The sequence below is a fragment of the Rhinoraja longicauda genome, chromosome 1 (assembly GCF_053455715.1).
Source record: "Rhinoraja longicauda isolate Sanriku21f chromosome 1, sRhiLon1.1, whole genome shotgun sequence".
Taxonomy (NCBI): domain Eukaryota; kingdom Metazoa; phylum Chordata; class Chondrichthyes; order Rajiformes; family Arhynchobatidae; genus Rhinoraja; species Rhinoraja longicauda.
In genome coordinates, this window is record NC_135953.1 from 37,760,185 (window position 1) to 37,777,250 (window position 17,066).

At 39.8% G+C, this 17,066-nt stretch overlaps 1 protein-coding gene across 5 annotated transcripts in view; it reads left to right on the top strand.

Annotated features, from left to right (window-relative positions):
* The window catches only part of mtmr12 (myotubularin related protein 12), a 72,954-nt gene extending 56,030 nt beyond the window's left edge, over window positions 1-16,924 (top strand). For 3 of the 5 annotated variants that reach the window (XM_078394917.1, XM_078395015.1, XM_078395006.1), the window contains exons 12-17: window positions 3,235-3,305; window positions 3,506-3,675; window positions 6,334-6,504; window positions 7,381-7,539; window positions 9,921-9,977; window positions 11,301-16,924. In XM_078394917.1, coding sequence (XP_078251043.1) covers window positions 3,235-3,305; window positions 3,506-3,675; window positions 6,334-6,504; window positions 7,381-7,539; window positions 9,921-9,977; window positions 11,301-11,882 — 1,210 coding nt within the window. In that variant the 3' untranslated portion in view covers window positions 11,883-16,924. The remainder of the gene's footprint in view (window positions 1-3,234; window positions 3,306-3,505; window positions 3,676-6,333; window positions 6,505-7,380; window positions 7,540-9,920; window positions 9,978-11,300) is intronic. The other 2 variants (XR_013546170.1, XM_078394983.1) reach the window with 2 other exon arrangements.
* The last annotated feature ends 142 nt before the right edge of the window (window positions 16,925-17,066 follow it).

The window sequence follows — 17,066 nt, forward strand, 5'->3', positions numbered from 1 at the left end:
GGTACGCATGCAGGAGCGAGAGATAGGTGTTTGATTCCATGCAGACTGCAGCAGCCAGCACTGCCAGAAGTATCAGTCCAAGCCATCATCTGGATTACATGATGCGCCTCTTGGTTGTTCTGTAGAGAGAGAGAGAGGGCGGAGCTGGCTCACTCTCGCCTGGTTCAGTGCTGTAAAGGTAGATATATATAGGTTTATCCTCCCCGGTCACCATAAGCCACCAGGTATTGCCCTGCGCAGCGGCAATAACTTCCCCCTTGCGAGGAGGTCCCCCGTCGGGGACCGAAACCCACATCTTCCGGGCGTCTTCCTGATGTTCTTTCGTCGGTGTAGCGTCATCTGGCTCGACCTCAACAGCCAGATGTCAGCTCATGGGTTTCCCCCCCTGCCACAGTTTGTTGGTTCAAATTGTTTGCTGCTTGCTGCAACACAAGGATCCACCCCTTGAGTGTGTGGGAGGAGGTTGTGTACGTATCTGCCCTTTTAGTAGACCATTCACACGCTCCACCAGCCCTGCTGCTTGCAGGTAATACGGGATATGGAGGGTCCACTGCACCTCATTATCAGCTGCCCACTGTTGCACTTTGTTACCAGTAAAGTGAGACCCATTTTCAGACTCCCATGTGGTGCCATTCAGGGCCATTAGCTGGTGTAGACCATGTATCTCCCTCCCCTGAGAATGCCAGTGTCATCCATACAGCCGTGCTGTTGGCAACTGCCCAGGAGTCGGTGTACAGTTGGACTGGAATATTGTCGTCGGACAGAGGGAGAGCGGTCGCCTGCCAGACGGCCTTACCTGCAACCCAATGACTAGAGCCATCGGTGAACCATGCCTGCCGTTGTTCATCAGGGAAGAGGTTGGAAAATGCCCCCCCTCCCCCCATCCCCCCAAGCAAAGGGGGAGGCAGGAGGGGGTTCGGGCTCGGGTACTGGGTGACGACCTCCTCATGCAGACGGCTAACACCTTCGGGGCCTCTCTCAGCCCCTCCATTTTACAATAGAGAAGTGCTGTGCATGTCCCTCCTTCTGGGAGACGTTGGCGGACTTAACCTGGGTCATGATTGGTAAGTGCGGGCGGATAACCACTCTCCCGACCGCCGTAAGGTGTTCGGTGGCAAGGAGTGCCAAGTAACATGCAAATAACTCGTTCAAAGGGCGAATATCGCGCGGCGGGATCAGGCAATGTCTGTCCAGAAACCGAGATGCGCCCGCCGTCCGTCATGCTGTTGCCACAGACTCCACTCCTCACGAGCAATAGCGGACACCTGCAATTCAAAAGAGACCTTCTCCTGCCGTAAAGCAAGCGTGAGCGCCTGTTCCACCCTCCTCGCAGCCATGCAGTGGGACACAGCCACCCCATCGGGAGGGTAACGGGCATAAAGCCTAAGGTCACCTGGTCGAGCGAGGGCCGCCGAGAAAACCCGCTGGCGATCCTGGCCACGCCCCAAGTTTGCGACAAGGTCCAAGGCTGAGGTTCTCACCGAAAGGGCGCCCAACATCATCCTTTATGGCATTTCTTATCAGAGTAGACCGCGCCACTGGCCCCATCCCGAACCAATCATAAGCCCCCCTTGTCTGCAGCGTTTCTGCGCCACTAGCGGCAGGGGGCGCGGGTGATCTACCCAACTACTGCTGTTGGGTTTTGTTCACCAACGCTATGCTTTCCCATAGAATGGGCTTGAAGACTGCGTTCCCAGGCAATGATCACGGGTGCGAGGAGATAAAGCGTCTGGAAATTTGTTTTCGAGAGGCTATGAAATGTAGGGCTGTTAACTTAGCTGAACTCCATTCCACATTTTAGCTGAAATTGTCATTTTAACTCTTACACTACAGACCTAATATGATGGTATGCACAATTAATAAACATGCGGGTCACATGGCCGTAAAACAAAAGGTTGACATTAAACTTTTTATAGGTACCAGTATGTCATTATTGGCATGCACCATAGCAAAACAAGCATAATTTGGAATAATGAAAAGATGTGCTGTGAAATTAGGAAATTTTCCATCATTTAATTTCTCATGTTCAAAGCTGGTGAAGAATAAAATCTTGAACCAAAACTCTAGGTTCGTCTGATTACCACATTTAGTGCAATCTTTCGGTTTTTGCATCCAGGAGAAATACTGTGGGTTTTTCTCCGAAATGTGGCAATGTGAACACATGGCTTTGACTTCCTATTGAATTTCTGAATCTAATAAATTTGTTTCATCTGCATGTGGTTTTATTCTTTGTGTTCATGGTTTGCAAAGTTGCAAAGTATGGTTTGTGATTATCCATGTACAAATTTGGGCTGAAGCTTGGAGCAAAATTAATCTGTTGAAGAACTGAACTAATGCTCAAAAGGTACATTATAACTCCAAGTTTGCAGCTGTGGTGACATTACAGGGTTGTTAAAATGTCAGATAATACTAGTCTTCTCTAAATTGGAATTACTATAACATTTGATCTCTGAACTGTGGCAGTACATGATCTGGCTCTACAGTTCTTGCATCAGTGGGATTGATTTGTACTTGTTTCCCATTTATGGACGTAACAAAATCTAGTTAGAATTTTCATTTCTATTTGAAATGAATCTTTGCTATTTTTTACCCATTCATTCACAGAAATAGATTCAACTCAGAAGTAACTGAACTATATCTTTTGTATAAATTAATAAAGTAAAGAACACTCTAATTGTGCCTTTGTAACTTCAATGCATTGGCTTCAGATGCAGATAAAGGTGCAGATCAAGGTGCACCTAAGTGCTAGACATGAGCATGTCTGCAGAAGCAGATTGAAACTAGTTTTCCCTTTTAGCTCATGGATTATTTAAATCATGACGGCAGGAGGAAAATCCATTCTTTCTATTAACCTGATAATGTAAGCTAATTGACATGCAACATCTGATATATGGAAAATTAGACCTTTTTTGCATCCAAGATCATCTGATGAATAACTAGTTCAAAATGGAATCTAGCATTTTTCTTGAATTTCAAGATTTTACTTCCTCCAGATGTGCCTTTGGTATCATTATTTATGCAAGCTGACAAATGTGTGAACTGCATGTAGATTTGCAGTACTTGTTGGAACTTGTGCAGAAAATGAGATCATTGTCTTAATTCTAGACAAGCTGTTGACTTTTTGGCAGGTTAAAGAAGAACAGTGGAAGATAATATTTTCAAGATTGCTTCAAATCACTTTTATTAAATAAAACCTGTGTACCAGATTGAAATGTTGACTGTTTTCCATTACAGGCAATGTCTGAAGAAGGCCTTGGATATTGTTGAGTGCCTGGAGCATAAAAATACATCTGTGGTGCTTGTGGGTAAGAATTGGAATATTTTTCCAATATTTTTCAAAATAAAATGAAATAAATGTAATCACTCAAGATGCAAAAACCGTTCCTGTTGATTCAGTTTTTCCACTTTCTTTAATCAACACTTGTTTTAACTAACTGAATAATGTTGATCTTCCACATTAGGGAGTCTATTTTAAGCATGTTCCTATTTTGTTTTCAACTTTCAGAAGAAAATTGCTCTGATCTGTGCTGTGTAATAGCGAGTCTGGTCCAGGTGATTATAGATCCACATTTTAGAACCATATCTGGCTTTCAGAGTTTAATTCAGAAGGAGTGGGTGATGGGGTGCCATTGCTTTCTAGACCGATGTAATCATCTGCGAGGCAATGATAAAGAGGTAAGGGAGAAACGTTTGTCATCTGGCTCTGGTTCTCCATTGCCAAGTTAAAATAGGATGGCTATGTCAAATGCTGAACTGTAATGTGGCTTCATAATTTATTCATTTAAATAGTATTCATTATATTTCTGCAGCTGTTGGGTAAGTTGTGGATAAAAAGGTTGAAATCCTTGTCTGCTCACAGAACTGAGTCATGGGATTGTCTAATTTTACATAGACCATTGTGGAAAGAGGAATAGTGTAACTGTTTTAAGTCAATGCCCTTTCATCAAATGGCCATACTGATGGCTATCTTTGTGCTGTTTCCTGCTCTTGTATGTTACTAGAAATCAATTTACCTTCCACCCTTACTGTCCTTGCATATTCCTTCTATCTTGTTCATTCTTCAACCCCCTTGATTTTGTTTATTTCTGGAGATGAATAAGATGACCATTCTGATGGAAGATAGAAACAAGGAACTGCAGATGCTGGTTTACAAAAGATATTAAGTGCTAAAGTAGCTCAGCGGATCAGGCAACACCTCTGGCAAACATAGATGGGAGCTGGGATATTCAAGAGAGAGCTGGTTGGAGCTCTTAAGGACAGCGGAGTCAGGGGGTATGGGGAGAAGGCAGGAACGGGGTACTGATTGAGAATGATCAGCCATGATCACATTGAATGGCGGTGCTGGCTAGAAGGGCCGAATGGCCTCCTCCTGCACCTATTGTCTATTGAGACATTTCTGGTCGGGACCTTTCTTCAGACTGATGGAAGATCATTGACCTGAAATATTAACTTTGTTTCTCTCACCACTGGTGCTGCCTGATCTAAGAATTTCCAGCTTTCTGTTTTATTTTAGGAAGCTCAGTTCTTGGCTGAAGATGAATATAATCAGAGCAGTTTTGGAATATCTTGTGTCTATGCGTTACAGGAGGCCATGCTGTAGAGAATTTCTAGCAGAAAACATGATGGGGTAAATATAGTCAAGATAGCTTTGACAGTCACAGTAAACAAGGTTCGCAGTCCATCCACAGGAGTAAAAATGAAGGGTATAGAATAGGACAGGGGGTGCAAAGCAGCAGTATTAGAAAACTGGATATAAGGAACTGTAGGTACTGGTTTATAAAAATAGATGCAAAATGCAGGAGTAACTCAACGGGTCAGGCAGCATCTCTGGAGAACATGGATAGGTGATGTTTCAGATCTGGTCCATTTTTTAGACACTCGCTTCAAGTCGAGCCTCTTCAGACTCCATTTTCTGAAGAAGGGTCCTGATCTGAAATATCACATCCTTTTTCTCCAGAGATGATGCTTGACCTGCTGAGTTATTCCAGCACATTGTGGAGATATTTGGTATGAACCATCATACACAGTTCTTTGTTTCTACTTTCTGTCCTTTTCTAGTATTTAAAAACTGGAAGTAGGAAACCAGTTAATTAAAACCATTCAGGATATAGTTGTGGACAAGAAATAGCGGAGCACCAAGGCACATTTTTTGTATATGTACATTCTTGGCCAATAAACATTCATAAACTCAAACTCGTTCATAAACTCAGCTTTAGTCACCATTATCTCACCAATATATAAGGAAGGAGCAGTAAGCTGGAGACACAAGAGGCTGCAGTAGAAGGGAGCATATGCATGACGAATGTACATCGTCCTGTGTCGCATAGACCCACATTTTTTCACAATGATGGTTTTTATGTTCAAGAAACACAAGTTCAATAGAGTTAATAATGTTTTTAAACTTTGCTTTTGATAGTGATTTTCAACCCCCCCCCCCCCCCCTCCCTGTGCTGCCACAATAAGGTCGTGGGAATGACCCCGCCCCACAGCTGCCTCAAAAGCCAGATTCAGTATTGGACTCAAGTGAAAAGCAACGGTGAATGTTGCTGACATCTGGTGCTGGAGATTGACTCTGCTGTCATTGGATCAGATGCATAGCAGGGGCCCCAGATGGAAAAGGGAAACAGTGTAGTCTTGGTTTGAATCACTGCTCACTCTTGGTTATCAATTGACTCTGAACAGCACCGGTCGGTGTGGTTATATTGCCACTGCAACTGGTGAGAACTACATTGGCTCTGGGTCAGATCCAATGCAGTTTTAACCTGTATCCCTTGCACTGGCCTGAAAATGATGGCAATCGTCTGCCAGCTCAGTCTGCCAACACCCAGATCAGGTCTCTACCTGAGCTCCTGCTTCCCTCTTGCAGAACTTTGTCTAATCTTGTCAGTGAATATAACCAAGGTATTTTAATCTTGGCCCATTCAGAAATACACAAATGCTGGAATTGACAGGATGGAGATCTGAGGACTGTTGGGTTCAAGGATGCTTCCAAGATTTAGAGCAAGCTCACAGGAGCTTGAACATATTTTATTATTAGAATTATCATAAATTATTAGAACTTATAAGGCAAAATGTTTCCCTTTCAGATGGCTCAAAATAGGGGTATTTTATAGCTCAACATTAGAATTAAATTAATACAATTTTAAAACATTCCAGATTAACTGTAATCCAATTGTAGTGTATTTACTCTAGTTATCTGCTCTGTAGACCATATTTTCATGCAACGTGTTTTTGTTTTTGTTGTCTTTTGTAGGTAAATTGATTGCATTCATCAAATTGCATATCTGTGCAACATTTAAGACTAATATCTTTGCAATTTTCTTATACTTGAAGGCACCGGTATTTCTTCTCTTCTTGGAATGTGTATGGCAATTGCTTCAACAATACCCACCAGCGTTTGAATTTACAGAAACTTACATGACAATATTGTCAGACAGCATGTATATTCCCATCTTTAGCACCTTCCTATTCAATTCACCATTCCAAAAGGATAATACCCAAATGGTAGGTATTCCAAATTGGGACAATTTCGTTTTGTTAGATCCTTTACTATTGATTTGCTTTAGCTACCTGGTCACTGTTTTGTAATGATTTGTAATGTCTCTGATACGTGCTATGATTTCATGGCTTGTAATGTTGCCAAAGGGCAACATGTGTTAATCAAGGAATATAAGAAAATAACTGCAGATGCTGGTACAAATCGAAGGTATTTATTCACAAAATGCTGGAGTAACTCAGCAGGTCAGGCAGCATCTCGGGAGAGAAGGAATGGGTGACGTTTTGGGTCGAGACCCTTCTTCAGACTGGAATAGTCTGGGCAAATGTCAGAGGTATTAAGACAGGGTGAGGGGAAACCTTCAATTGCTGATAATTCTCTGGCAACTAGAATCAGGTGATCATAGTTTCATCTTGTTATATTTATACAGTTCTAAACTTGATGAAAATGTTCAATGAGATTAAAAATGAGCACAATTTTTAACATTTATTTTGTTATATGGACATCTCCTTCGGATGGTCATGTTGCACAGCGACCCGGCACAGACCTATTTGCACTTTATACTGTTTTAACTGTTTCTAATTTTGTTTCTCTGGGGTGTCTAAATTGCTGTTGATTAGCTAATTAATTTTTTTGCATCGAATGGAAGTCACATTCCCAATCTCGTTGTACCCCTGTACAATGACAAAGATATATTGTATTGTATTGTATTGTAGACTGAATATACATTTGGACCTAAAAGAAAAATCACTCAATTCTCAATTGCAGTATTTTTAAACTTTTGGCTTCAGAGCAATAATGAATAATGTATTGCAGAGGCCTTAACTGAAAAGCAGGACTTCATGTAATCTGGTTGCAAAATAACATGTCTTTTTTTCTGACAGCTTTGTGAAGATCGGAATATCCTTAGTAGGTCTTTGAAGCTACCCACTGTGTGGGAATGGTCTGTGCAATTTGAGAATTCTGTTCAAGCACTCTTTAATAATCCACTTTACATTGGAAAGCCAAAACCTGGAAATGTTAGAAGATCACAACGCGTTAAGGTAATTACTTTAAATTTAGGTTGGGGATCATGGAATGTTTTGAGATACAGGCTCTTCAATCCACTGTAAGCACCTACCATCAACCTCCCTTTTACACTAATCCTATATTCTCATTACATTTCCAAGAACTTCTCCCAGATTCTTACACTCACCTACACTCTGGAGAAATTTATCGTGGCTAATTAACGTCTTGACATGCATACCTTTGGGACATGGGAGGGGATCGAGTACCCGGTGGAAACCCATACAGTCACTAGGAGAGCATGTAAACTCCACACAGACAAAGGTCAGGGTTGAAACCTGGTCTCTGGCATTGCAAGGCAGCAGCTTCACATGCCACTGTGCTAGCCATTAAGTGTATTTGTATAATTATTCTTAAAACAGGTATTTTCAAATGTTAATCCGAGGTAATAACACTCAACATATATTTCCATTGGACCTTCTGAGCTGGAGCAGGTGGTTCAACGGTCTTGGTATTCCATCAAAAACTCAGTTGCACCTCGTTCAGCATAGTTTAATAATTTTATTCATCTTTACAGGGAAGTAATGTTTAAAATCTTGACATTCACATCAAATCACTGTCTCTGCATTAAAGGCTTCATTGAAGTCATTCGCAACACTTTTTGTGAAGGATCAGGGCATGTCCATGACTGATTTCTAGAACCAAAATGGATAATCTGGCATTTATCACTCTATTCATCTACCATATATTTGCCCAATTGCCAAACGAGTTTAAATCACATTGAAGTCTTACTGTATCCTCAATTTACATTTCACACATGCCCTCGTCACCCTCTTATCTTTATGTCAGCTGGATATTTGGAGATGTTGCTTTTAGTTCCCCCATTCAAATCATTGGAATATAGTGTGAACTAGACCATGGACCCGTTGGGCCCAAAGCACTCCTGCATTGTTGCAGCACCCTCCCCCCTCCCCTCCACTCCCCCCTTGGGTTGCCTCCAGCATTGGTGCAGCACCCTCTTCTCTCTCCCTCCCCCCGCCCTCCCTCCTCACTCCCACCTCACCCCCCCTCTCTCCTCTCCCTCCCTCCCCTTCCCTTCCTCCCTCGCCCTCTCCCCACCACCAACGCCCGGCCTCACCGCCGCCGCTGCTGCTGCCGCCACCTTGGCCCTCCTCAGCCTCGCGGTTACCCAGTCACGTCCAGGCCCAGGCTCCGTTCTGCTTCCCTTGGCACCAGGCCTTACTCTCCCGCCGCTACGGAGCCGGCAAACTCGCCCCCAAGAGACAGGTGGCCAAGCCCTGCTCCCCAACTGCGCAGGCACCGACGCGTTTGTTCTGCGGATGCGGCGGCCATCTTACGCAAGTACCAGATCAACGGAGCCCCAACTGTGCATGCGCGTTTTTTAAAACTTTAAAATGTGAATAACTTAAAAAATATAACACCGATTTCAATTAAACTTCTCCCATAGGACCACGGGACGACGGTGAGTAAAGTGGGCCTAAAATTGTTGCGCTAATGAGTACCGTTTTGGCTGTAGTTCAGGAACAAACGAACAAACAAGTTTTAGTATATAGATAGACAGTTGGGGCCCGAACACTGATCCCTGCTACCCAAAAAACCCCCAATTTATTCTTACTGTTTCCTATCTTAGGTTAGTTTAGTTTAGAGATACAGCGCGGAAACAGGCCCGTCGGCACAGTGATCCCTGTGTATTAACATTTATCCTACACACACGAGGGACAATTAATATTTATACCAGGCCAATTAACCTACAAACCTGTACGTCTTTGGAGTGTGGGAGGAAACCGAAGATCTCGGAGAAAACCCATGCAGGTCATGGGGAGAATGTACAAACTCTGTACAGGCAAGCACCTGTATTCAGAATCAAACCCAGATCTCTGGCACTGTAAGGCAGCAATTCTACCGTAACACCACCTTGCTGTCCATCTATTAACCAATTTTCATTCTATACCAGTACATTATCATCAATAATGTATGCTGTAAATTTTCACACTTACTTCTTGTGCGTGACCTTATTTAAAGCCTTCTAATTGATCAAATTCAGCTCATCTCCCTTATCCTACTACACAGAGTTAAGTTTGATTTCTCTCTCATAAACCTGTGCTGATTTTGTCCAATACTATTAATGCTTTCCAAGTTTCGTTGTTATGTCTCTTTCATACAATTCTAGCATTTTCCTACTATTGATATTGGGCTTTCTGGTGTGTGATTCCCAACTTCATTTCTCCCCCTCTTCCTCCTCTAAATTAGGAAGCGGTGATATTTCAATAAGCACCTTTCCCATACAATAATATGCCAGTTATGGCTGGCTATGGATTAACTACAATAGTAGTGACATTTTCTTATTGAAGTTATGTTTGTCAACGTTGAGTAAATTTCCTTATTCATATCATCAAAGGATTCTGCACAGAACCACTTGGAGATTGTCCATGAAAGTTTTCTGGATGTACCAGAGGTATTTTGAGGCCTTCCATTTTTGATGAGAACCATCTACTAACTTAATTGGGAGGGTGCATGTGGGGTAAACTTGCATTTCGGTTACATGTGCCTAAGTTTTAAGAAGCCATTTTTCAATCAATTATAATCTTTAAAATTAGAATGACAGTAGATGGGTGAACTGTTGTTCAATCAATTCATCTTAACTCTTCCTGTAGAAATTTGCATTGGAAAACTCCACTCAGTCTGTTGCTTCGTGTGAGCCCTCTGTCAAAGTGTTTTAGTTACTTGTTGAAACCTCCAAATTTGAGGGGAAAAAAGACAGTTTCTTCTTGGCCTTCCCTTTCCAGCAGAAAATAAATCTTCAGTATTTCAAACTTTACAACGGGATGAAAACAAGTTATGTTACATAATATCCATAGTTTCTGTTACTTTTCTGTAGTGAGGTGCAGAATAAACCAGTTACAGTACTTAGTAATTGTACAAACAATACCACAGTTTTGTACTCCATGCACCTTTTAATAAAAAATCAATGATATTGCCTTTGTACACGGTCAATTAAAGATGACAGATGCTTAGAAAACGATTTTTGCAGCATCATGTAAAATCCTACGGATCCTCCCTTTGCTCAATGAGTAAATGTGAAACTTAGCTAATGGACTGTAAAGCTTCAAAGTTAACTTGTGATCTGAACTGATTAGCTGACCATGGTTGGGATGGCAAAGAGAATCAATTTTAACTACTTTTCTCATGATTAGTATTGGATTCTTGCAGGGAGGATAAAAAGAACATTATTTTGATCTTCAACATTGTCCATATTTTCTGCACATTTTTAGTGCACCTTTAATTTTGCCTCATTCAAATAACTTGCAAATTATAATTGTTCACAGCTTTTCAAACTGCTTAATTGGAGGAGGATTAATATGAACTATTATTAAAGATTTTTTAGAAAAAATCATGTTGACATAGTGATTTACCACATCTATCTGAAAATGAAAATTGCCCCCTTGAAACTTGCTATTTGCATGCTATGCTGATTCATTGGTTGTTTTGCATTGATGGAATGATTGCAAATATCTATTCTGTTACGGCATGGCTCACCAGCATAAAATCATGCCACATTTTCATATACCAAACAATTTTAAATATCTGATGTGCTGTTACTTTCTGCTTCTCTGTCGCCTACGTTTACTCATGCATGTGGGTCTTGCAGTTTTATATTGTTACTATCCACTACCAAGATTTTAAAACGTATTCAATACCATCATCTTAGAGAATACCAGTTATACACCAATTAATGCCACAGATTAATAACCCTGTTGTTGCTGTTTTCTTTTCTTAGCCTCAGCGCCAGATGTCACTGCCATCAAGCCCATCTTATCATTCGAGACCTTCACCCAAAAAAGGATTTTTGAGGGAAGAGACTGATAACTTGATAAAGACATTTTTAGGCAAAAAGATAAGCAGATTAACATTCACCGCTGAGGATCCTTCGATTGACTACAGACTGTTCTATGAAAATTGGTGCAGTAAACCAATTGATCATCATGGACTGCTGCTTCCTCTACATAATGGTCCAGCTTTAAGAGTTTGGGGTCAGCGATATTTGCGCTGGATTCCAGAGGTTCAAATACTGGGAGGCAGTTCAACAATTGCTCTGAACAAAGCCTGTGAAATTGCAGATGAGATAAAAAATTTACAGACCAAAGTATCTGAGAGGATGCTCAAAAAGCAACCAAGCTCTCCAAGTGCTGACATCTTTGCACCATTTCAACAGAGCAGCCGACTTTCTACAACTTTTCCATTTGGCACGTTACGTAGGCAGTCTATAAAGCCCCGCATTCCAGTTTCTACAAATCTCTCAATGAGCTTTGGGTCAATGGAGAATTTGCCAGATGACGAGGAAGAACTTGGTTTGTTATAGTGCTGATTTTCTTTTGCCTAACATTTTTGATTTTGTGCTTTGCCCACTGACTTTACCAAAGTAAGTTTGCAAAAGTTTAATTTAATTTTTTACATGACTGTGAATTTCATGATTTCGAAATGTAATCTATGCTTGGGTTTTCTTGTTTGGCAAGTTTCAAGCTGCTGTTGGTCTTCAGCAAAAGAGCCTCTCTTTTGTTGGGAGGGTGAAGTTTAAATTAAACCAAAACAATGGTCAGTGACTTAATTTGCAGGACATATAATGTTGACGTGGGCTTTTTGCATTATCATTGCAGGACAGTTACCATAAAGCAGTTCCAGAGCCAAGTACCAGTGCTAAGATTTTCTAAATTGCAGGTGATGTGTGGGAAACTTGTATGGTAGAGAGTAATGAGTAGAGTAACTCCATTCTAGAGAGCTCACATTAGATCATTTACATTTTTTTAACCCCCCCCAGTTTAAATCTGTCTTTGAGGGATATCCGTTTTGTTGATCGAAACTTTCATCAAAGAATGAAAGTACACATTAAGATGTGCATCTGCTCTTTCCCCCTATTTAAGAATTTGAATGCCAAGAATCGGAAAAGGAGAAAGATTTATAATTTTTCAACTAAGTATTTTTGCATTTCATTGGGAGAAAAGTAAGTAATATTCACTAGCTATTTGAAATGATATTTGTTGAGATTGTTGATCAATCTATACATGGGCATGTACATTTACAGACGTGTTGTGTGTCTTGTGTGTAACCTTGGAGCTCTTTTGGCTGCTGAGCCCTGGAATCTTTATCCTTGTTTCTAATTAAAACAAAAGCAAGTAAAACAAATCTTCGGTTTAAACCAGCATCTGCGGTTCCTTCTTACATAACAAGTAGCTACATTTTTGCAAACGTCCAACCATAAGAATATAGTTGTCAAGCTGTACATTGGGTTCTTGCAACTTCTAATATACCTAGATCACTAATAGAATCAGAGACTTGGCCCCAAGACTCTACAGTAATGGTGTGTCTTTAGCACTAGTAGGTATGACTGAACAATCTTTATCATCAGTATTCTGTTGAGAGAGCTGATGCCATTTAAAGCACCTGTTTGTGCTACAGTTAATCTTCTGCACTTCTGGTTACAGTAGTGAGTGTTGGGGAGGCAAAATCTCGTGAACACTACTGAACTCTGCATTATGACAGGTTTGGGATTCATGTTGTGCCTGCTTAAGCTAATACTTATAGTGTATTGCTTAAGAGTTGGTGTGTTGCCAGTTTGTTTATGATCATTTTAGTAACTTCAGAAGAAAATTATGATTTTAAAACAAAATATAAGCAAATTTAATCCGTCTATTTGAAAATATGGACTCAAAAGCATTCAGACTGGCAGATCTTCAATCCTGGCCTAACATTAAATTTGCTCTGTTTAGTAATCTGAAGTCGGAAACCTTCGTTATTTTCCTTAGCACGTCTGCTTCATTGTTCAACTTGATGTGTTATTTTGAGCAAATTAAGTATACTAAATTAATGGAGCATACTCTTCTAAATGAAGCACCAGACTGGGTAGCAACAAAAAAAGCACAGTGCCTCAATACAGATTTTTTTTAATGCTTTAAGTACTCCACAGCCTGGGTGGGAATAGCATGAAAATTGAATTTTCTTGGTTTATTGTTAAAACATCAATGTGCTTTCAGTGTATCTTGCAATCAATGCAGCAGAGGCACCAGTATTTGGTTGTGGTATGTGGTATGATGGTATTTGATGGTTGTCGATTATGGTATTTTTTGTATATTTCAATTCTGGATGAATTATAAATTTGTTTCATTCTTCAAATACATTTTTGTCCCAAGTTCAAAGAGCACAATATGGAGTGCAAGTTTAGTAAATTAAATTGTTTTGCATTAAAGAAATAATGCATTCAGTGGCTTTGCTAAGTTGCAACTGCAAGGAAATTACATTGGAATTGGAGTCCTGAATGACCTTGTAGCTTACTGGTGCTGTACATTCTTGAAATGCTAATGCCAAATTATAGATTTGTTTTTTTTCTTTTAGAAAAAAATAAAGATTATGATTTTTTTTAAAAATTCTGCTTGCCAGGCTGCAATTAAATATAGTTGATGTTATCACAAAATACAAGCAGGCATACTCTATAGTCACTCCATGTTTTATCAATCAGAGACCAAACCCATAATTGTACTTTAATTGTTGGTTTAAATAACATTTACTACATTCTTGGCTCCTTTGATAATAAGTGTGTAGGAAGGAACTGCAGGTGATGGTTTATATAACTGATACACACCGATCAGCCAAAACATTATGACCTGACGAGTCAAAACATTATGACCACCTGCCTAATATGCTGTTGGTCCTCCCTGTGCAGCCCCATACGCAGCAGGGTGTGATGCACTGTGTATTGTGACGCATTCGTCCCGTGACCACCATTAATATTTTCTGTGACTTGTGCCACAGTAGACCTTCTGTTGGTTCAGACCAGACGGGATAGCCTTTGTTGCCCTCGCGCATCGATGAGCCTTGGGCGCCCAACACACTGTCGCCGGTTTGTAGTTTGTCCCTCCTCGGACCACTGTCAGTAGGTACTCACCACTGCTGACCGGGAGCACCCCACAAGCCTTGCCGTTTCAGATGTGCTCTGACCCAGTCATCCAGCCATGACAATTTGGCCCTTGTCAAAGTCGCTCAGGTCTTTACTCCTGCCCATTTTTCCTGCATCCAACACATCAACTTCAAGAACTGACTGTTCACTTGCTGCCTAATATATCCCACCCCTTGACAGGTGCCATTGTAACAAGATAATCAATGTTATTCACTTCACCTGTCAGTGGTCATAATGTTTTGGCTGATTGGTGTACATAAAATGCTGAAGTAACTCAGCAGGTCAGGCAGCATCTGTGGACAAAAGGAACGGGTGATGGTTCAGGTTAGAACCCTCCTCAGACTCGGTCTGCGGAAGGGTCTCGACCCAAAATGTCACCTTTTCCTTTTCTCTAGAGATGCTGCCTGACCTGCTGAGTTAATCCAGCATTTTGTATCTACATTGATAATAATCTGGCTTTCATGAATAATTTTGCTCCTCCATTTTTCTTTCACCACATTTTAGTTGCAAGTTATTTTGCATTGATGTATTCTCAATTCAATACAGGAACTAGTTTGAATTAATTTTCTATCAGTTCCCTTGAACATAATCAAGCTGTTAGACTTTAGATATTCTAATAAAGCATAATATCTTGATTTATAAAAGATGAATAGACAATCATCAATGCCATCAACTGCCTCCCATTTTGTACAGTGGTTGCAAAATCTTATCAATATAGCCTATTGAATTGAGTTTTTTGTCTTTAAATGAATCTATGTTTTGTTTTGACTAGGGAAGAGCAGTAGGGTATATTCCAGTTGAGAAAGTAACTTGCCAGGTCTTCAACCATTTGTTTACATTTCTTTATAAACCACTTCCAAGAGGCAATAAGGATCTTTGTTCTTAAAGCTGAGATTCATTGTTTAAATTCACAACTTCCTATCTGAAGAAAGGTTACCTGTCCATATTCTCCAGATAGACTGCCATTGAGTTACTTCAGCACTTTCTTTTCTAAATTCATGAACATTTAATTGCAGTAATTTGTTGTAATTCATTTCTACAATTCCTCAATTTCAGCTTTCATTGTATTATTAACCTTAAATATGCCTTGCAAATTGATGATTACTTCACATTTTCCCTGCTTACGATACGATAGAATTGATCGCAGGAGGGGAATTGGTCAAAAGGGTAGCATATGAACTTTTGTTATGGAAGATACAGATTCATTACTTGGATTCTGACTTTAGGTTTAATTAAAGATGCGAGTGAAAGTGATTTTGGATTCCTACTTTGCTTCCACAAGGATATTATTTCTCAGTGAGCATGAATAATTTTGTGAAGCCTAGACAATGATCGTTAATGAATTTTTTGTGATTTAAAATTTTTTGATTTTTAGGTTTTTCACTTTATTGCCTTATTTATTAAGCCCACTTTTGACAGTTTTTGCCAATGATTAATGTTTCCCAAAATGCTGTTAATATTTTTATACAACTTTCAGGAAATATTTGCATGTGTCCTTAAGAGCTTTCCATTTACCTGAGAACATTAAGCTTATAATTGCAAGATCTTCCATACTTTGAATTGAATGCATATGTATTATTTGACCTTTATAAATGCATGGGGTGCTAAAATCAAAATGCTTTAATTTAAAAATTATACTATTTTATTAACCTGTTGAAATTTATGATCAAATATGGCTAGTTTATTGGTGAAATTTGACTGCAAAGACTGAATCTAGTACGTTGTGTATAATGTGCAAAAAGTGCTTCAAATTTTTTTAGGTTGTAGGGTGTTTATGTAATAAGTGACTGGAGGAAATATGTTAATAGGAAATAATCATGTTTATTCAGCTGTCAAGTAAATGAATTGGCAGTTCACTGGTATGTAATTTGTACACTTGGGCAATGAGTTTTAAGCTTCAAGTACATGTGGAAAACAATGATCCAAGCGTGTTTCTTTTTCTTTGGAAATGGAATGGTACTCCCACTTCCCCAATCCGGATCCTTAAAATGTATCTGCTTGTAGAAAATGTAATGAATCTTTTGCCTTCTAAACTCTTAACCAAATTCCAGTCATCAAACTTCAAAAGTTTTTATAATTTAGAAAAAACATGTTTTGTTTCATTTGCTACATAAATCTATGGTGGTTTTCATTGTGTAACTTGTGCTCTTCTGTACATTGAGCATTTCAGAACAGAATTTGACTACTAATTCACGAGCAGCCTTAACCATACTGTCATGCTGTAAATTGTGTCAAACTGCTTTATTGTGCCTTGTCAGTAACAGATTTGCGAATAATTTAATTACATTGCAACATGGTCTGTACTTGTATTTTTTATATTGTGGCACTGATATTAGAACCAAATGTATATAATGGGTATTACAGTAGCTAATTAATTTTGTGAAACATCACTGTAACTTCGCTACCTTGGTTATTTTAGTTTGTAAGGGCATTCCTGTTGAAATTGTAATGTTTTCCCAATTAAAACAAAGACAAATTCATCATGTCAATGCTGCTTTTGTATCATCTAAATGATATCCAATATATCCAGTTATTAATCGTGACAATCGTTATTACATTTTTCACCCTAAAACTAACCTATTGCTAATAGTTTTA